This window comes from Apus apus, chromosome 3 (genome assembly GCF_020740795.1).
Source record: "Apus apus isolate bApuApu2 chromosome 3, bApuApu2.pri.cur, whole genome shotgun sequence".
NCBI lineage: Eukaryota > Metazoa > Chordata > Aves > Apodiformes > Apodidae > Apus > Apus apus.
The window spans coordinates 69,629,760-69,651,568 of NC_067284.1; the positions used below are offsets into that span (position 1 = coordinate 69,629,760).

The 21,809-nt window shown below is 41.5% G+C and overlaps 1 protein-coding gene across 4 annotated transcripts in view; it reads left to right on the forward strand.

The window, feature by feature from the left end:
* Positions 1-12,947: 12,947 nt before the first annotated feature.
* EML4 (EMAP like 4) overlaps positions 12,948-21,809 on the forward strand; it is a 162,776-nt gene continuing 153,914 nt past the window's right edge. For 2 of the 4 annotated variants that reach the window (XM_051615928.1, XM_051615929.1), the window contains exon 1: positions 12,948-13,158. In XM_051615928.1, the coding sequence (XP_051471888.1) occupies positions 13,134-13,158 (25 nt within the window). In that variant the 5' untranslated portion in view covers positions 12,948-13,133. The remainder of the gene's footprint in view (positions 13,159-21,809) is intronic. The other 2 variants (XM_051615930.1, XM_051615931.1) reach the window with 1 other exon arrangement.

A 21,809-nucleotide genomic window follows, 5' to 3' on the forward strand; every position in this document is an offset into this window, starting at 1 on the left:
AGTTTATGGGAAAAACATGCATTGCAGAAGTATGCTGATTTTACCATAAGCAATCTGCTTCAGGAAAAACGTTCTGCAAAGAAATATCACCTGAACTTAATAGAAATATAAACTGCTTATTCCTAGTAAGCTTGAACTTTTTCTGGTGAGAGTAGCACATTTGATAAATTTGGAAGAAATCAGCCCTTCAAAAATTAACTGATCTTACTAAGCATCACTAATAATGTATTTTACATCTATGTTATATATCCAGAGATATATAATGCAGCAGATGAGCATACAGAATCATTTCAGTACAAGTGAACACCAATAACAGATGACTTCATGGATACTAAGCAAGAATTTATCCTTAGTTTTCATAATACATCATGGGTAGCGAAGCTAAGAACTTAGAATAGAAATAATTACATAATATTTACACTAGGAAAACTAGTTCTATCTAGTTAATGGTAATAAAATTGTTTCAAGTGTAGATGCTGGCTTTTAAATATTATTAATAATAAAAAAATAGATTTCAAACACTTTTATAATTTAACTGTTATTTTATTAGTGACTTCAAAGAGTTTTGAAATAATTTAATCAGTTGCAGTAAATACAGTTTAACAGTGAAAATCTAGACAGTCTGGTTTAATACTGTGTTTGAAATTTCTGTGTGTCCTGAGACATGATGAAAAGATTTTGATGCTCAGAATCTGAAGAAGTAAATAATTAAGGACACTTCTGCTAGCAGATTGATCCGCTATTCACTTGTGCTGACTCTCCATCATTTTGCATCTGGTATAGTCATTTAGAGATGTGCAGACTCAGTGCAAACCATGACAAAATTAGAATCACATTGTTCCAAATTCCTTGAGGAAGGTGCGCAAAATGCAAGGCAGGAAACTGGAAAGTCAATCCCAGTGTCTTGTGGATGTCCCACTGGTACTGAGCTGGATTCTAGTTCTATTCAAGTAAATTCTACAGATATGATCCTTTTTTTACCCTTAATTCCCCATCAAATACGAGATTTATGGACCTGAACTCATGAGTGCTCTCACGTGCAATGTGGTTTCCTTGAAGAAAATGTAACCTACAGTAAACAGGGTCAGACCCTCAGTTAGTCTCTGTGAGGCTTTTTTAGGCATTTGCTAGAATTTATACATCAAGTCTGTTATGTGCATTTTGCTGGACAGAATTTGCACAAAAATATTTTCAAACTAAATGCAGCTGGTTCTAATCCTCTGATAATTCATTTTACATGCATTCCTAGCTTTAACATGAACCAAGCCATCTGTAAAATGTTATTTACATTAGAAGACACGAATCTAGTTTTTGACCCTACCCAAGCCAATCAATATGACCTTCTTTCTTTGATCTTTGTATTTGCTGGAGTAATGCTAAGGAACCAAATAAAAGTCACCACAAAAAGTACTAGGCACTGTTCTGATGAGGGGCTTCGTCGCTGATAGAGTTTCTCTGCTCTCCACATGCATTCCAGTGGTGATTCAAATTCTTCTGCTGAAATGAAGTTAAATGGTACTTACAACCATATAGCAAGCAGCAGGAATAATGAAAAGAAAACATGATTTTTCTCTTTAAAAGCATATATGGCCATCCTTGCTTTTTTTCAAACAAAATCCAGACCAAATTTGTTTAAGTAACCAGTACCAACAACATAGGAACTGAATACAGGAAGAATGCTCAGAAAAAAATAAAATGCAGCCAATTCCAAGCACACCAAAAGCATTTTATTAATATTATGCATTCACATTACATCTGAACTGTGCTTATTCCATGCTCTCACATTCCACTTATAATGTAGTTTCAGTAACATTTAAAAAGTTGCTTTATTGAAAGGACATGAATTCTGACGACAAATGCCAGTTTTTAGCAAAAGTCCCTTTATGCATCATGTGGTTTTCCTCTATTTGCAACATGCATATTCTTGTGTTGGGATTTCTACTATTCCACATTAATTAAAGTGTGAGCTAGTTCAGCAGGAATAGGCACAAAGCAGTGCTGAGTAGAGTAGTGGTTTTATTTTACTTGGTGTAATTGTACGTGCAATACACAGATGAGGAGAGTGAGAAACTGGCAGCTGCCCATCAACTCCTTTCTGGAACTTGGGGAAAGTGAGTAGCCCTTGATGAACCCTCAAATCATTGATTTGGCTCATTCAAAGATAATTGAGATGTAGCTCTTCACTTGTTGCCTAAAATACACAGCATGATTTCAGCAGTATTCCTCCTATGAACCTAAACCCATAAGGCAGAGAAAACAAGAAAAATATTACTACCTCGAACCAGGGCTTCTCCATCCCTCCCATTATCAGCCATAATGAATAAGTTCTCCTCAATGTTTTCTTGTTGCTGTTTTTTGTTTGGGGGTTTTGGTGTGGTGTTTTTTGTTTGGGTTTTGTTTGTTTGTTTGTTTGTTTTTGTCTTCCCAGTTGCTGCAGTCTTACATTTTTTGTGTCATTTTATTCATGTTTATTAGTTTTAATCTACATTTTTTTGCAGTCTTCAAGACCAGTTGCTCTTTTCCACTGATGTGGAACCAGCTAGAATAAGTTAAAGCCCTTCCAAACACCTGTCATCACAACCAAACTTTTACTGTTTCATTTACCTGAAACTCTCATAGTCTAAATAGTGACACTTTCATTTGGATTACTAATTCAGGTCTGCTAGTGCTTGATGCTGCTTTTTGCCTTTTCCACTTAGCTGTTATCTTTACATTCTCCTCATTAACCAGAGGACTGTTTGCTCATCCCCTTCTTCCATGCTGATAAAAGATCTGGTTAGACTCCAGCCTTTCATCCACTCTGCTGGTGTGGTGTGCCACAACAGAATGGGGGGAAGTGGTTCATCCAGTATGTAGTCAGTACAGGTAACCCCTCTGGTACTCCCAGCTGTAAAGGATCCCGGAAGGCTGACAGAGGCAGGAAGAGACGTGACAAGGATATATTCAGTGTAGATGTCTTAAGCTTCAGGACATTAGCTTAAGCAAAAAATATAGCAGCAATCATCCTGAAGTAAGAAAAATAAGAGAAAGATACTGATTCCTCCTTTTCTGCGCTGCCACCTGTCCTCTCCCAGCAAGATTCTGGTTTGACAGACTTTGTAGAAAGAACATTTAAATCAGATTTTGATCTCCAGAAATTGTAACAGCTGGAATAGCAAAATATAAAACAGCTCACAGTGGTTTTCCATATGAAGAAATGCTGGAGACATCTCTAAATCCTTTGATTTGGCAGAGAAAAATACTATGTATAGCCAATATAATCTGTCTGGAGCATCTTTTATTCAGAAAGAAAATGTCATTCATTATCATGCATACTTCAATCAAAGCATGCAGAGATACAGAAAGGGAAGAAAACCTATAAAGGGCTTACATAGGAGCAGGAAGAGCACTGTAACTTTGAAGTCACTAGGAGACCATATGAAATTTTCTCATTTAAATCTGAAAAAAAGAACCTTTAGAAAATCGATATCAGTTGTGAATGGGGCCTGGAACATGCAGTAAACCTGGCATGGAAGTCTGAGCAAAAAAAAAAAGCCTCATGTCCCACAATAGAAAACAACATGGTGAAAGAATTAGAAGAGTAAAGAGAAAAAAAAAATTTAGAAATATGTGGGTCTGAAGAGAACTGGGATTGTCTGATCCAAAATGTGGTAAAAGAATCTATAGAGCATGAGATATCTGCATAGCCAGCATATATGTGCAGGAAGAGGAAGAAAAAACTACACCTCAGAATGTCCATGAAAACAATGGAAACAGGGAAGTTGCTTAAAAAAAAAAAAAAAAAAAAGGGAGAGAGAATATTCATAATGTCACCAGAATGATTAATTTAAGACATTTTCACTAAATTTGACTTTGTACTGTCCCAACACACTTGCTTTCCTCAGTTGTGAAGTCCTAAAGGCAACTTGCCTTTCTCACAGTTCAAGTTCTATTTCCTTAAAATGTATTAAACCCCTGCAGAGATGGAGCTGTGGAAATGCCCTAATGCACTGGCTGCTTTTCAAAGGATGAATTAATGAGTACCTGGATATTAAATGAAACTTTTGTCTTTAATGCCTATCTCACAACTTTAGCAACATAAGTTTTGAATGATGTTTTTCTTTCTCTTTTGAAAAGCATTGCCCGGGACTCCATTTATTTATCACATGGTGCTCAGGCAGAAATTTTCTCCTATCTTGTCTTCAGCCCCATCTCCAGAATGTGTCTCAATACATCATGTGCATCCAGCAGTAAACCCTGGGAGTTAGGGCCCTGACACATGAAGGACTTTGAGAAGCATGTTTCAGAAGGAGAAGTGTTCCTATTCCCCAATATTATTTTTAAAACAAAAGAAAAAGATGTAATTCCTGTGGGCACTCACCTTTGCCTTCAGCATGATTTCTGAAACATTGTAAACCACATAAAAGGACAAAGGATGCTTCAGTGCCAGGCCAGAGAGAACTGAGCCAAGCAATACCTTTCCAGAATGGACACAGATATTGAGATCACACGCCTAAAAGAAAAGAGATTTTTCAGCTGTCTTCTTTTTTCATGACCAACTAGATGAGCTGTTAGCCAAGAAACGAGTCAAAGCCTGTCCACCAAAGGGAGGAAGGCAAACCCCAGGTTTGGACGCACACCATCTCTCCTGCTGCCATCTGCTGTTGTCGTGGGGAAGCATGGAACATTTCAAATACTATTCCATAGTTTTTCCCTTTACCTACTTGTTTTAAACCCTACCTAGAATTTTATAACTTCTCACGGACCACATGGGGAGGTATAATTCACATTGATTGGTTCTCCCTGTGGTTCCAGAAACCAGTAAGTGCAGCTCTTCCACTTGCAGTTAGGGACAGTAGCTGCTGTTATTGAAGATGCTGGATGTTTTCAGGTCGGCTTTGCTCACAAGCACGGGCAAGTAAGCCAGCCTGAGGAAAGGCTAAATGCTAGCTGCACACCTGAACTGCTCTTTTGGAAGTAATTTTGTATGTGTATCTGTTTGGAAAGAGCCTGGTAAATTTTGCTCATTACCTTTAAAAGAAAAACCTGAAGTAGCTCATGATGTTTTGGTTTCTCCGAGATATGGGCCACTCTGTAAGAGAGGCAGCATGATCCTGTGACATTTTTCTCTTGACATGAGTGGGAACTGGTATTTTGTAAGATAATTTATTTTTTTTTTAAATGCAAATGTATAGGCGACATTAAAGAGAAAGTTTCATTTTCCCAATTATTTCTTTAAGAACTATAATTTACTAGTTTGATCTGGAAAATTTTCCTTTACTTTTGCTTTTTTTTGACATGATTTCCCGTTTGGGGCAAAGGGAAAGGCTGGTTACTTCTGCTGAAAAGCAAAGAAAGCACTTTATTAAAGGGAATAACGTATTCATTCTGGTGTATTATATAAGTTCTTTGAGGAAATTTTAATTGGACAACTTGCATAAATAGAATGTAAATGTCTCTACCTCACAGCATGGGTTTGGTGCTTTAAAAGCCAAAGTTCAACTCCTGATGTCATTAATCAGGAACTATAATTGGTAAATGTAGGGTAAGTAATGGAAATTAAAACAAATGTACTTTATTAACTATTTCTTCAGGCACAGGTAAATCTATTTGAAAACAAGTTCATTCACCTCAGCTACACACTGCATGCCTATGACAGCTTTATTACAAATAAGTTAATAATCTACTGCCTTTGACTACAGAAAATCTAACTTCTCTGGCTATGTTTCTTAGGCACTCTCTTCCAGGAATCAGTAATCATGGTGGAAGACAGGTTTGAAGTTTCATCTTTGAGTCTTTACTAGACTTGGTCCAAAGAAAGATCAGCTATCACCCCCATCACACTATCTGTCCAAATGAAGACCCTGTGAAAAGCAGGAGATACTAAGCTGAGACATATGTTTAAATGAGCATCTAGAAACCAAAATTAGATTTTTTATTTTCTTGATTGACAGTGATGGTCCTGATATTATTCATTCAGCAAAGATGCAATCAGATGTCTCATTAGACTTTGCAAGTGATAGACCATTTCTGTGACCCATTCTGCAAATGCAGTATCAGTGTAAGAGTGTTCAAGAGCTTGGCAGAAGCTTCCTTCATAGATCAACTTTTTTGCATGGAATAGCAAAGGAAATGTCTCTTACTGCAGATATGGAAGATATCAATGCAGAAAAGCTCAGTTGTGCACTGCTCATGTTCAGAGAGCAGGCTTGCCCTTAATCCAAGTCATCTATATACAGTTATTATTTCAAGATTTGTTTTTTTATGGGAATAGATTCACTTTCACTTTTATTGGTTTATTCTATGCTGACCTGGTCTTGGTCTTCGTTCTCCAGCCTGTGGTCTTACATTAACATCCTTGCTGGTGTTTGCAATCTGAAAATCAGAGGATGATCACTGTGCTGCTCACTGAATTAGGGTGCTAACATTATCCTTTCTAAAAGAAAACATTGCACACCTGCCCTGCTAGCCCTAGGAAATAGGATGGTTGTCACTGCTTAAAAATGTAGAAATGGAAATGGGAAAGAATTCCAAACTCCCAGAGGGGAAAAGGCCAAACAGAAGAGAGAAATTTATTGCTGAGTATGGCAGAGCTGAAAGACAATAAAAGATTGCTTCAACTGGGCATAACAACAGGACAAAAGAAAAACAAAACCTACTAAACCATGTCTGTTCATTTTTATTATGGGGTCAGCTGCAGACTGCCAGCCTGTTTTAAAATCAACACTTCACAGCAAGAAGCTACACAGTAATGTATCACTTCTCTGCAGGCACTTCCTTCCACTGACAAATGGTTCAAGAGGAGTAATAGCTTAAACAGAATTGCACAGAGGGGTTAATGGCACTGATGAAGGAGGATCCATGTGAGTGTATTTATTTACAGATACATACACATGCACACAGGCAATTGTGTGGACCAGTTTCATATTGTGGACAATGAGCTGTATAAAATGTAAAGCTGCAGGAGATATTTTAACAGTCAGGAGAAAAGAATATAGATTTCACATGTAACGTTAATTTATGCTGTCCCCAAGGGGAATCCCCATAAGCTCTTCAGTCTAAAAATCAGCTCTTTTCCAGAAGTTTTAACACTTAGTAGTTAGCACCCCTAGTTAACATCACTAACCTGTTAGATTTACATTTTCCTAACTTATCTAAGGAGGGAGAACAGAAAAGAGATTGCTTCAAAGCTCACCACAGTGCTGTACAGTGCTGAAGCACATTTTTCCTAAGGCAGAGACTAAACTGCACCCTAATGTAAATGGCTGATACAAAGCCAATGCACCAATTTATGCTTCAGGTAAATCCTTAACTTAGCACTTATGTAAGACATTAGACTTTTATAGGGCTTGGACCAAGGTATGAATTTCACGAGAAGCTCACTAATTTGAGAAAACAACTGAATGTGCTCTTTGGCATGACAAACCAGATGACTTCTCCATTGGGAAGAGATGAAGAAAGATAAATTCTATTTTTCCAGCTTTGTGAAATGCTTTTTCAGATTTCCTAATTAACGTATGTTTGATATCAACAAATTTTCAGAATAAAAATTTTAACCTGCTCTCTAGTATAAATGTTAAACCTTTACCCTCAGGAGAAAAAAAAATATTGTGCGCACAGTTTCAACTATCTCTGCTCAAATTCTGCCAATTTTCAAATGCTTAGGAATCACACTGAATCTGTTCATTCCCCACCAGGGCTGGTGCATGAATTAGCACTAAAGCTCTGCTATTTTTCTCTTACTTGGTTGTCACATTTTGAGGAGACTGTCATTTTCTAAATACATTAAAGCAATGATGTCAGATTTAGCTTAAGCTAACAGAGTTTTGTAGGTTCTACATTTGAACCAAAATGCACATTTAATGAGGACCTCAGGAAATTATGCAGTTCTTGGCAATGTTTCATTAATGGCTTGGAATTGCCATTTTGGTATTATCAATAAAAAGCAGCACACTGTAAGCTTGACTTTTCAGGAAGAGGGTGCTCAACACTTCCTCAAAATAGAACCATCTCCACTGAATGTCCATTATGGAAGCCCTCAAAAATCATTAGTATCTTTAATAAACTAGCTTTTTCCCCCTGTCAGTAAATTATATTTAACATATTAATGAAGACATTTCTGAACATTTGGGAATCACTTTGAAACTGTGATCAAAATCAATCTGCAATGAACTGGAAAATTAAAATGCAGAAATTAAAGACCAGCTACATATAGGTGCAAAAGTTAACCCTGACTCCTTATGAGTGTTTTTTTATGTTAACAATGAAGTATCAGCATTATACAAATAAGATCACAACACATCCTACTACAGAAAGAAAATATCAAAATAAGAAATAAATAATAATAAAAAAATCCACCTAACCAGAGTTTAGCTGCTTGAAAACACTAGGCAAACTTTGATATTTTTGTTTTGGAAGACAATTTCTGTTCCTACTTTATTTGACAATGGAGGAAGACCAGGAGACACTTAGGTATGCCTTAACCTCAGACTTTCTGGAATAATTTGCAAAATCTGAGAGAGGTGGGTACACAGCAACATCGAGAAGACTGGCTTCTAACATGTATTATACAGTAGCAGGTAGGCATCTTTATCAAAATTAATGAGGACACAGCAGGGAACAAATTCAGCTCCATTTTAAAAATCCTATGTCATATTTTAGTTGAACAAATAATTAAAAGCTTTAATTGAAGCTCTCTAGTTCTCCTCAAGTCCCTGGCAAGATTCCTAGTGCCTTCCAGCCCATTCAGCCCTACAGGTACTGATTCATGCCCTTGGGTAATTTGGAGGGATTGAACTTTACCTGCTTCTGCAGAGAGGCAAAATCCCAGCCCAGAAAGAAAAACTTTAGAGACTTCATGTTGGAGAAAAGGGGAGCACCCTCTATAAATAAGGAATGAGTAATTTAAACTACCTCTAGATCAGGCATCAAATGTATCCCTTACATCAGTGACTCCAGGCAACTTCTTATAACTCAAGCCTTACTTGGGAGAATTAACAATATCCTACACCTTATGGCAAACCAATAAAGTTGATCCTCTTCAAAACAAGGCACCATAAAGAACCAAACATGTCTGTGGAGGAACATCTCAAATGAGTACCACCACAGCACAAGAAGTGATCATACAGTGATGACACCACCAGCTGTGGGGCACAGTTGGTTAGAAATAGCAGCACCACTTCTCTCCTTCCCAGGTCTGCAGGTGGGAGCAGGGCAGAGGCAAGACCAGACCTGCAGGGCGGGGGCTTAGACTCCCTGGCTGCTCTTCCTCACACATCCAGGCTCTTTGCACTCACCCTGAAGAGGTGCATCAGAAAAACTGTAGAAGGGAGAAGAGTTTCTTCAGATGTTTCCATTTCAGTCTAGGAAACTAGACACAATCATTGTAAATATCACAGGATGACTACCGTGGGAAGCATGTTCCTCTTTATAAAGGATAGATGAAGTGGCTTATAGATTCAGACTCTCAACTTTACATACAAGAATCTCAGGAATTTCATTTTCAATTGTTAATAATTTTTATGTTTCCTCATTGGAGAAAAAATGCTTAAATACAATTTACATTTAAGCCACCAAAATGTTACACACAATTCCCAGGCTGAAGACAGCCAAACTATGTCAATTATTTTTAAAAAAACAAACAACACAAAGCAAAACAAAGAAAGGTATTTTTGCAAGAAGTACTGCTCAAAAACCTGCAGTTCAAGGAAAATGTGCCAGAGAAATTAAACAATGGGGGAAAAATAGCCTGTTTCCTTCAAAGGCTGGTTAAATATCTCTGGAATGTGTGTAGCCTCCACTGTGTGTTTCAGGGTGACCTTTTTCTGTGGTTTATATTTTCCGTAACTTCCTTCTAGTAAGAGGGAGACTCCATGTGTATGCCCATGTCCTCAGTTGGGGTCCATCAGCCTTGTTTGGTGAAATAAGTGACATCAAACTGATTTACAGCAGCTGACTCATTGCTCACCAGCTAGTCTGAGCACCATAGCTCAGGCTTTGCCCAACCCAGCATCAGTCCAGCCACCTCCTGCAACGGCAGGACTTGCAGAGGGTCAGGCTGTACTGCATAAGGAGGGGAGGCTGCAGATAAGAATTTGGATTTCCTAAACTGCATCTGTGAAACTGATGTGAAATGCCTGCCCTGTGGTATTGCAGTTGTCTTTATTTACCATTTATAAGTACCACAAAGCACTGGATGTTTAGCTGATTTGAAAGCTGAGATGAAATATTGTATGTTTACTCCATCCTTGAATAATCTTTCTTTAGCATCAAAACGTAAACTAAAAGGAGACAATAGCTGAGCTTGTTAAAACTTACTAAGAACTCTGGTTTTTGAATCACTGTCAAGTAGGAAATAGAAGTTAAACCCCTTACAGCACTGTACAACTCCAAGTTAAGCACTAGGTAGTATACCAGAGGTGAGAAATCACCTTGTTCTTAGGGTTTGCACCTGGAAATAACTGCTTATCAGTCTACTTGAGTAATTTGCCAGTACCTTCCTGAAGCCTACACTAAAAAAAGTGTTTTTGCTTTAATCATAAGTTATTCTGCTCAACAGCCAAGTTAAGATGTTAAAGAGGATAAACACGCCCCATATATGTATGTATTGCAGATTTTTTGCTAACCCTCCAATTGGGTATTATCTATACCACAATTACATCTGTGGTCTACACCAGAAACAAAACCAATAAATAAATTAACACCCCAAACAAACCACACCTAAATTCAGGTAGCATTCAGAACTTGGCTTGGACTGGAGAAGGTAACATAAGAATTTGGAAGCTGGAGTTTGCTGTATTTTAACTCCTCTATAGCATTTGCTCTTTTGAAATTCCTAACTAACAAGTTACACAGAGGTAAACTTATTTGCTTTTTAGTTTCCTTAGTTTTGCTCAGTTCCTTAACTCTGCAGTGATGGAGCTTTATTTTTAAAATGTTAGTACCAAAGTTTGGATTTTCAATTTGAGTAACAAACTCACCTTGGTTTTAAGGTAAGATTATAGAGACATAGGTTTTTTGCAGCTCTTATACTTTTAATGTACTATTGTGCAAGCTCTGCAGGACCCAGATAATCAAAGGTATTCATTCATTCTTCCTCCTAACCAATTTCAGTAGGAATTAAGGATCCATGCTGTTGGCTTCACCTCTGCCTCCGTGTCCAGTCTGTAAAACTGGAGCAACACTGACAAACCTGAGGATGTTTGTAATAACTCACTCACTGGTGTGTCTGAAGGATGGTTCTGTTGAGAGCTCAAGCAGGCAGCTGGGCATGTTTGTTGTTTGTTTGGGTTTTTCTGTTTAACAAGTTGAATTTACATAAGGTTCTAGCTCAGAGGAAAGAGACACCTTTCTGCTGAAAACTGACCACAGGCTCTGAATTCCCTGGACACTTCTCCTAGCTAGAGGAGATTTCTCTCTCTCTACGGCAACACTTTAGGCATGTTGAAAACCTGGCTGGAGGCAGGTAATAAATGGGGGTGGGAAGATGGGGCTGGAGCTGTAGTGCCTTTTTTTTAGGACTAGAAAGAATAAGAACCAAGAAACACAGTGGCTAATGATGTCCCATTTATAGCAGATAGACTGAAAGGCATCTTTTTTTTTTTTTTTTTTTTTTTTTTTTTTTTTTTTTTTGACAAGAGTGCAGGATGTTTTGCAAGCAGCCACACTCAAATTCATTGCTGTGGCAGCTGTTTAGTAAAATCTGGTGGAGATTCAAGTTTTGATGAAAAATTTCAAGGCGTTTGCCTTCAATACGAGCAAGCATAAACCTCTCGGGTTTATTTTATATGGCAGATCAGCAAGATAATGACGCTTTTGGCTAAGCAGATGGAAGGTGCTGGGGAAAGGTGTGCTGCTACCGCTGTGCTGCTTCTCTTCACATTGCTCCCGAAGTCCTGTTCAACAACCTTCACATTAGAGGACGTGGCTGCGAATGCCAGGGATGTGCTCACGAGGCAATTATCCATTTCTCTTTAGGGCTGCGGCACTGCCACTTGTGTGCAATAAAGGAAACAAACTCACAGAAAAACAGGATGTTGCAATGGGTACGTTGCTTTTCCTGACCAAGGAGAAAGCAATGCATCACGCAACTTGATGATGTTGCTTAACATACGAAACACTCTCGACTAAGAGGTGAGATGGTACACAGCATGGCTGACTTGAATTTCTGGTTCTACTTTCTATTTTCCCTCGTCATCGAGCACACGGCTGGAAGTTACAGGAGGCATCCTGGAGCGTGGCGGGCTGGAAGGGGGGAGGGAGACATCGGAGATGTACACAGCTACAAGAAACATAAGGTTACAGAAGTAACAGTTCCTCCGGCTTAATACCTAGTGAGGAAAAGCTTTGCCAAAGCAGTCTGAACGCACGGTTTTAGATTAATCTATAAAAATCTCTGTCTTGATTGTTGGGATCATGATATTAAATCGCCTAGTTACCCCTCCCACAAACTGCCGGTTGTCTGAACTTCTGAATGTAAATAGAGTATTACTCCCAAAGGGCTTAAACCGGAGAAGGTGTGTTGGCACGGCACGGCGCCTGGCACCGGCACCCCCGCTGCCCCCGGCCGACAGCTGCGGCCAGCAGCCCATCCTCTCCCCCCGGGAGGCCCTTCACCACCCGTGAAGCACCGGGCAAGCAGCACCAGCAGCAGCCGCCGGGGCTCCGGCAGCGGTGCGGCGAGTGTGGGCGTCCCAGGCGCGGCCAGGGCCGGGGCGCGGGAGCTGCAGCCGGAGGCGGTGCGGGGCTCCCCGCGGCGGGGGCCGGTGGCGGGGCCGGTCCGCCCGCAGGGGAAGCGGCGGCTGCCAGGGCGGGCGGAGTCGGAAGCACGACAGCACGGGGCGCTGGGGCGGTGCTGGCGGCGGCGGGAGGAGCTCGGCACTCGCTGCCGTGCTGGGGTCGCGGCGCAGGGACGGAGCCGGGCAGCGCCGACGCCAGCCCCGCAGCAGCAGCAGGAGGAGGAGGAGGAGCCGCCGGAACCGCCTCCCGCCGCCGCCGAGCGCGGGGAGCTGCCGGAGCCGCTGCCCCGGGCGGCTCATGAGCGCCGGGCTGTGGCGCCGCCGCTGCCTGCCGCCGCTCCGCGGGTGAATGAACCTGTCCCGGCCGGCGACGGCACCTTCACCTCGGGCTGCGGCACCGGCCTCCCTCCACACAAAATGGACGGTTTCGCCGGGAGTTTGGGTGAGCGGCAGCGGGGAGCGGGAGGGACGGGACGGGACGGGGCGAGCGTGCCGGCAGCCCCCCTGCCGCCAGCCCTCGCTGCCGCGGGGGGCACGGGTCGGGGGCGCACACCTGCGGCGGGCGGGGGTGCCGGCCCCGCCGGACGGGGCTGGGCTGCGCGGCGGGGGCTGCGCGGAGCCGGGCGGGCGGCGAGGAGCGGGGCTGCGAGGAGCGGGCCGGCGGGCGGGGGTGCGGGCGCTCTGCGCGGCGGCGGCGGCGCGGTGCCGGCCGGGCCGGTGCGTGCGAACACTCCCCGCGCCGCGCCGCGGCGGGAGGGAGGGAAGGGAAAAGGATGCCAGCGTGAAATCTGGTCAGCTTCAAACCATCTGTTGCGAGAGCTCTGACTGCACTTGTCTCCTTTGTTCTTCCCTCGCTGTGGGGTTTGCACTTCCCCAGAGTTAGTTGCTTGGGTTTGGGCTGTAGTGGTTTTGTTTGTTTGGGTTGTTTTTTTTTCCTTTTAAGATTATCTTATTTTTCGTCCCTCCTTTTTGCTCCGGGGGGTGGAAGGCGCGCCCGGGGGTCTTGGCGAGAGAGCCCCGGGAGCGTCTCCTCTGCGAGGCGCTTGGCTGCCCCGGGAAGCGGCGGAGCAGCGCTCCCTTCCTCCCTCCTTCCTTCCCTCCCTCCCTCCCTCCCTCCCCGTTGCCCGGGCGGCTCAGCGGTGCCCGCTTGCACGCCTCGAAACTTGGGAGCAGTAGCCGTGGCCGCGGAAGTGTCGGTGGCAGCGGCGGGGGTTGGGCCGGGGTCTCGGCGCCTTCCCGGGGGCCGCGCATCCCTCCGTTTGCCCGAGGAGCCCTCCCGGCTCCGTGAGCGCCAGGTTCCTCTGCCTGGAGCTGCGCTGTCGTCGAAAATACTTACTGCTCGTTTATCCAGATATTCCCAGGCAGATGACAGGCTGCGTGCTTTTCAGTTGTGTTAAAACTGCGGCAAATTGTCATCAGTTTCTTTAAGGCGGGGGGGGGGGGAAGAAGAAGAAGAAGAAAAAAAAAAGGCAAGTTTGCCAGCCCGCTTTCCAAATGATTCAGAGCACAGATTGCGTGCAGTGCGAAGGCGTCCTGATTTTAAGTGTGAACTGAAAATGTATCCAAACGTAACAATTACAAAGCGGGTACGTTCCTGTGTGTTTTCTGCTGATTACGAGGGTGACATAGGTCTGCGCGTTCACTTTGCGGTGGCATTACGGGTGGTGCCTACCTGCCAGTCCCCTCCTACGCCTTCTGTTTGCTTTCAGCACCTCCGCATCTGTAGCAGGCGGTTCTTGATCGAACACGCTCCCATCTTTTGTAGCAGAATAAATCTATGCCTCTAAACATTAGATACATTTGTTTTTACAGCACTGCTGTGAAATCTGTAATAATAGAGAATAATTCCCAGTATTCTGGAAAAATTGACTCATTTAAGTACTTCTGAGTGTGATCCTAACCTTTCAGGTTTTTGAAATGTCAACTCTGGCATTTTGGGCACCTGTCCAAACCAAACCGGTGCACCGTAATTAACAAGTACACTTTGGTTGTCTGGCTCTGTGCCTGATGCACTCTCCTTGCTGAAGTGACTTCCATGGTCATTTCATATTTGACCATCAGCAAGTGACCCAGGGAGGGAGGAATTGTGCGGATTCCGTTCCCAGTTTGCTGAGGGAAGATTGTGCCTGTGGGTGACATATGTAAATACGTCGAGGTTAATATTCATGAGCCTCTTCACCCAGTAGTGGAACTGATCACCATATCAAAGGGCACCGATATGGCTTTTAACTCACGGAAAACTGGCCCCATGGAGATTGAGATTTAGAAATAGCTGGTTTGTGTTAGAAGTGTAGAAAAACCCCAATTATTTTAGTAAAGCATCTTTTTCCTGCAGGGAGGTTGTTCATGGGGCAGTAGCATGGGCTGGTTGGGTGGCCCAGCACCTTGCGCTGGGGTGGTATGGTGGGCTCTTCAGAGCACCCCCCTTGCCTAAGGGAGGCTCCATTTGGACCTTTAATTTGTTTCACTGTTTGGTCAGGAAGGCACTGTGACTTTATTAGAATTTAATGAAGATTAAGCTTAGCTCAATAATGGTATTTACCTTTTTCACTGTTGGCCTTTTTTTTTTTTTTTTTTTGCACTGATGTTGGTTTTCTGGACTTGGGCTGAGAAGATGTAATTCCCAGAATCTTTAGCTTTGAAGCATGAAACTTTGACTTTCTTGTTTTCATGTTTGAATCATGCTGCTGAGTCCTCTTCTGTGTTTATAATCACTTATTGGTTGCTTTAGCTGCTAATGAGCATGTAGTGTTCACAAAGATAACGTGAAATGTTCTGAGATTTTTTTCTAAATATCTCTAATTAAAATCTAATGGCTTGAATTTAATTAGCTGTCTGCTGAGTGTCTTTAAGGAAGGCTGTAAATCAATGTGATTTAGGAAAAAATATCAAAATTAATTAACATTGTTTTAAAAGAAATAATTATAGCTATCTGTGTGTGTGTGTACTCAGCCAGTCAAGCGAGCTTATTAGAGAGCAAGTTGTCCTTTTAATGCCTCCTGTCATTACCTGGAAGGCAAAATGTTATTACAGATTGTGCCCTCCAGCACAGGGAGAAATACCATCTTACATGTCTCTTGCAGTTGAAAATACTCTATGCAGCTGTTTTCTTTTGGCTTCCACACTGAATTTTTTATGGGAATAAACAGATGAAAGAAACCATTTTATATGTAATTTAGAAAATTGTTTTGGTTATTGGGTTAGTAAATGCTTATGTAGCACTCTACTTAAGAGTACAATTACTGTATAAAGTAAAAAAAATAAACTGAGTTAACTTGCACAGCTGAAATAGATATTACTGTACTCTTTTGATAAAGCAGTGAGGTAGGTATTTCACATTTCCTTGAACTTCAGTACCTTTTGAATATCAACAGTAGCAAAGTTCTTATTGAGTCCCATTTAGTGTCTCGAGTAGCACTGGCATCCCTTACATATAAGCATTTCCAACATGATGGTAGCCAAAGGACTCAATGGATTTTGGCCATCTGCTTTTTCAGATGCATCCCTTGAAGTGAATGTGCCTCTGAATGGGAACAAGAAGTCTGGGAACTTGGGCCGGGTGCCTGGGCTTTTGCGTCCTGCCCTCACTGAGACAGGAGCACAGCATGGGTGTCTGGCTCTGGCTTTGCCAAGTTCTCTTGTGTTTTCTCTTTGTGTTTGATCAAAGCAACCTGAGGACAGCATCTTTGGGTAAAATAATTCACTGTTGATTCAACCAGAAGAATCAAGCAAGAGAGTTCTACCCAGAAGAAAAGCTCTTTGTGCTGCAAACTACAGCCTGGCATCTCATCCACCTTCACAATGGTGCCTGCAAGCCCATGCTGAACTGGATCAGAGTAGTCCATCAGACGGCTGCAGGACTGTAGAAGGTTGACAGTTTTGCCAACAATAATTTTAATTTTTATGTATCATCATAGACTATATTGCTTTATGACCCAGCTGTTTTGGTGGGTTTCTGCCTGAATTGGTTTGTTAGACAGCAGAAGCATGATGGGTGGTGGGAGGGAGGCAGCAGGAGCCCTCAGCTGAGTGCAGGTGGGATGTGGTGGCAGCTCTGTGGAGTCAGCAGCTGTTAGGTTGGATTTGCTGTATTATGAAACTGCTGCAGTGTGGAGGTTAATGTCTTTCTTGGGCCCAAAATGTAAGTTTCTGGTGCTGCTAATGCCTACCTTCAGCTGAAAGGTGTCTCAGCATGCTGTCTTAATATGAAGCATTTTTCACTCTGTCACTTCTCTGTGGCACTTCCTAAACTGTTAATTTATCTTATTTTAGCCAATTAATTCTACAGAAAGTATGAGAACTTTTTAATCCTGCTGGATTTGGGTTTATGTAGAATAAGCCATGACCAGCTGCTGGGGGCTGGTAGGGGATGTTCTTTGGTGGATGGTTTTCATTTGCTTTCAGCTGTTGCATTGTTTTACCTTCTGAGAAAGCTTTTGCTAATTGAGCTCTGTAATAGTAACTCATTATAAACAAGGATATGGAAGCATTAATCAGATTATATTAAAAAATTGCTACAGCCCTTTCCAAGTTTGTCACCAGTATATAATAACATGGCATAAAACGTGTCAATAGGACTTTCCAGTGATGAGGTCTGTGGCAGAATAGTAACTCATAATAATAAATTAAGACTCAGTTTCTAAATTCCACCCATCATTTTTGTGCAGCTGTGCAGGATGCCCTGAAGCTTAGTGGTGTTTACCGAAAAATTCTCTGATTGAAAATATTTTCACAGAGAAATTGAAGTCAATCCTCTCTTGAAGTCTTGGGCAACCAGAATAATGTAGGATTATTTTAAACAAAGAGTAATTAAGTTTATGTGTTGGGTTTTTTTTCCCCCAGAGAAATAGAAGGCAAAGGAAACCTGGAATGACAAAATGGAGACTAATGTTTTGGTTTGCTGTTGATGTTACTGGAGGGAGAACTGGAGAAATATTAAGACTTATTTGCTTTTTTGTTTTGTGTAGGATCTACATGTTGTTCAGTCAGTGTATATGTACTGCTACTAACTGCAGTATAGGTACTAACTACTTGCTGGATCGGTGGCATGTAGGGCAGTTCCTTAATTTTTTTCTCCATTTGTTATACTGGGTGTTATGTAAAAGTTGCTGGAAAACATTCCCATTGCATAGGTATGTCAGGTCTGCATCAGGTAAGTGCTGAGACAGTGTTATGGTATGTGCTGCTGTTCTGTATTTGAAGAGCCAACAGAGTGTGTTGAACCCCATGGCTTTGCTAAACCCTGGTGAGTCTTCTCTAAAGCCCCCAGCAATGCATGGGCAGGTGTGCTGGAGGGGTCAGAAGAGCTGGAGCAGAGAGGATGTTGTGGTCACCAGTGCTCTGAGCCTGAGGAGTGTGTGTGCACCATGATTCATCTCTGGCTGAGTTTAGTACCGAGAAAAATGAGCATGTGGAATGACTGGTTACGGCGTTGGGGTATTTGTCATTTATTTGGGCTAGAGTATGAAGTTTTATGGTTGCCCGTCTAGACTGCAAAAGTGACCGTGGTGCTACAGTGAAATTGCTCATAGTGACAGTGAGTTCAGCTCAATTCCCAGGGCTCCGTTCGTGGGATTGCTGTGTGCTATTGTCAGTGTGCTAGTCGTCTTTAAAAATAAAAACTTTGGCAGGGTGTCAGTCTGTCCTGCCTGCAAAGGATGGCCTTGGTTGGTGCCAGGGGTGATTAAACTGCAGCAGTAAGGAAAGCAGGCTCCTTGCTTGAGAAGCTCAGCGGTGGCCCACCTTTTGTTAAGTGGGGCTCTAGTTCGTGGGCAGTGAGGAGAAATCCTATGCTCTGTAGCCAACTGAGAGGCAAAGGATCTAGTGTTTTTAAAAAGTCTTTTTTTTTTTTTTTTTTTCACAGAGCAATTGGCATTATTTGGCTTGATTGTGTGTAACACTCTTGGTTTTCAAAACAAAAATAAACACAGGAGTCTCCATTAGAAAGACTCTTCTCTCCTTTAGAAAGGCTTTGTATACCAGAAATGCCAAGAAGAATTTTTGGCCTCACAGGGTATTTTTCATACTCTTTAACTTGAATATTTTTGATCTGGGAAGTGCAGTTATCTGACAGAATATTCTCTTGTATTCTCTTACCTGAAGAACCTACTCTGAAGGGGTTTGCTCCCCCTTCCCCCGTGCTTTATATCATAAGACATGTAAGAGGGGAAAAAATTGGTCAAGAACAGTGCTCTTGCAAATACTCTGAAGCATTATTTTGTTTTGTAACCAGCATTATGCTGCTAATGGTGCTGTTAGTAATGTACAGGGTGTTTTGTATGTCACTCCTTGATCTTCAGGGTAACTGCTTCCCTTCTTCGTGTGGTTTCTGTCAATTATTGAGGTTTATTTTTCTCTATTTAGGTATTTGCTAAATCTAATCCCTAATTAATGCAATTTTAAGGCCAAGAATGTTGTTCCTGTTTTACCCACACATAATGTAATAGGATGGGTGTTAGAGGGGGTAATTAATTTTATAGGACATGGCGTGTATGATGACTGTGAAAGTCTCTCTGCTCATGCAGGTGTTGAGCCTTTCTAGGAGGGACATTCTTCTGTTTAGGAAATGAGAATGACCTGATAAACAACTTTTTATAAGCGTCACTAACTTCCTTTTGAAGAAATCTTTCTGCCGTTACTTATGAGCTCAGGTGGAGCCACTGCTTGCCTCATTTTTTCTCTCTGTTAAGAAGTGAGCACAGGTGCCAACCATTTTAAAGAGGAATTAATTGTTTGCTTTTTTTTTTTTTCCCCATCTGCTTGTTGAAATAGATGTAGAATTTTGGTTTTCTAGGCTTTTTTGTCATTGGGTGCTTAGGGATATATACCTGCAAACACCACGTGGTGATGTGCAAGCTCTTCTGAGAGTTTTGAGTCATCTTTGGGAAACGCACATTTGTGCACTCAGATTTGAAAAGGTCATGTTGATGGCCAGGCTTGCATTCTGAGCTGATAATTCAGACAGTCAATGGCAGAAACTGGGTGGTGCTGCTGGAGGGGTGGGATGTGAAGAGAGACACCAGAGACATTAAAGGCCTGAATTTATTGCTAAATCTTGGAACATACAAAATGTTTTTCTCTTCTGGTTTTGGTTTGTTTTTTTCCCCTGTGGATTTTTTTGTGTGTGTGTGTTTTGTTTTTGGTTTTTTGTTTATTTGTTTTGGGTTTTTTTCTTGTGTTTTTTTTTTCTTCCTCCTTCCCACTCCCCTTAATTTTTTTTTTTTCTTTTTGCTCCATGTTGTAAATATTCATACAAGGTAGCATCAATGATTATTAGATTATTAGAGTTTTCTTCCTGAGCTTTCTGCCCTAAGACTTCTTAATGGGTTGGATGAGCTAGTATTTTTTATTAGTTTTTCTGGTTGTTTTGCCTCTCAGTGGGTTGCCTCTTCTGCTCATCCTCAATAGTTTCAGCCTAATTTGTTTACTAAATATAGCTTTGTCTTGATGTTCTTTAACTCGTGATATCCTGACTTTTTAGTGTCTGTACTGCTCTGCTTTGCATGACAGTGCTGTTCATCAGGAAAGAATTGTTTTTGTTTTTTTTTTTATCAAGCGTTGGAAAATCCGGTTCCTTTCTTTGGCGATGTCTGTGCCGCCTTTCTCTGCTCCATCTAATGATGTCGACCGCATGCCCTTGCAGCTTTTGGGCAAGATACTTTTGAGTGCCTGTCTGTCTTATTGAAGAAGTAGGCTTACTTTTTGTGTTGAAACTTTGTATTGAAATTGTTTTCTCCAGTTTTCTGGAGCTTGTACATGTGGGTGACTTAAGCATAATAAAAGTGAAGTGGAAGGGGCAAGAGACAGAAGCAACATAGCTATCCTCTATAAACAATAATGATGTATTTTGGAGAGGTGCAACTACCTTGGATTTCAGATGTTGTTTTAAATTAAAGAAAAATACTCACTGTTGTTTCCCACCAGATTCTCTCTTTCTCTGTAGCTCAGATAGTAGCTGTGAAAGCAGCACTGTAGCCTGGAGTCAGTTCCCACTTCTCCTGCCAGTTTCTTTGGGCTTAAAAAAAAAGGGGAGAGGGGATCTGAAATCAAACTGTTTTATATTTGAGTGTAGTTTGGACTTCTGTAAACAGTTTTAAAGCATCAAGCTAAATTGGCAGGCTTTCAAACTCCTCTGGGAAAATTGGGAGTTTGAAAACCAGTGGGTAAATTAAAGTCACAAACGCTTCTAAGCCCAGATTTGGTTCTCTGAAGGGATGCTGTAAATTAGTTCGGCCTAGAAGTGTGGTTTAGTTAAAGTTAATGAAAATAAGAGAACTTTTTCATGAGAACTTTATAATTTTAAAGACAAAATATTTGGATTTCTTAATTCTGAGTTGAAGATACAAAAGCAAGAAAATGGCTGTTAACAAAAGAAGTTTTCTGTCCAAACATGAGAGATAATGATTTCACCACTTTTTATGTGAGTTTTTTTTTAAAATGAAATTAGTGACAGAAGGGTAATAGAAATTGTTTCAAAATGCGTAATTTCAGTCAGCTGCTGAGGTAAGCAAGGGCTCAGAATTGTAATTGAATTAACAATCCCAAATAAACATGAAGTGAAAGGGAGAACTGTTTGTTAGCTTACAGTTTAGTCTGGCAAAGTTTTTTCCTCTTTTGAGAACTGAAGTGTTGCTTTTATGTCAAAGTTCTGATAAGCTTTGTGCCCATTGCTGTACAAAGCAACAGCAGTAAGGTGGGCTGCGGTTTGTTTCCTTCCCCCCTTACGCCTGCTCACGAGCAGACCATGCCATTTTCTGTAGAGGTTTCCTGTTCTGTGTGTGTAATACGGACCTTTAGTTATTTAGGCCACTGAATTTTGTTGCGAAGCTCTAATGAAAAATGGCAGAATAAAGCCTAAAGTTTATCTCGAGGGTTCAGTTTTTGAACATGGACATCATCTCTGAAAGCAAACCATTTTTTTTAGACTTATTATACATCTTGCAGTACTTCTGGATTTTATAACTAATAGACAAATCTTGGAGTGGCTTGTAATTGTGGGCTTAGTTGCTTATGTAGGGCATGGTTGACCTAATTTCTTTGCAGAAGCAGTAGATACAGGAAACCTGGCCATGTGGAATGGAAGGAAGAGTGTTG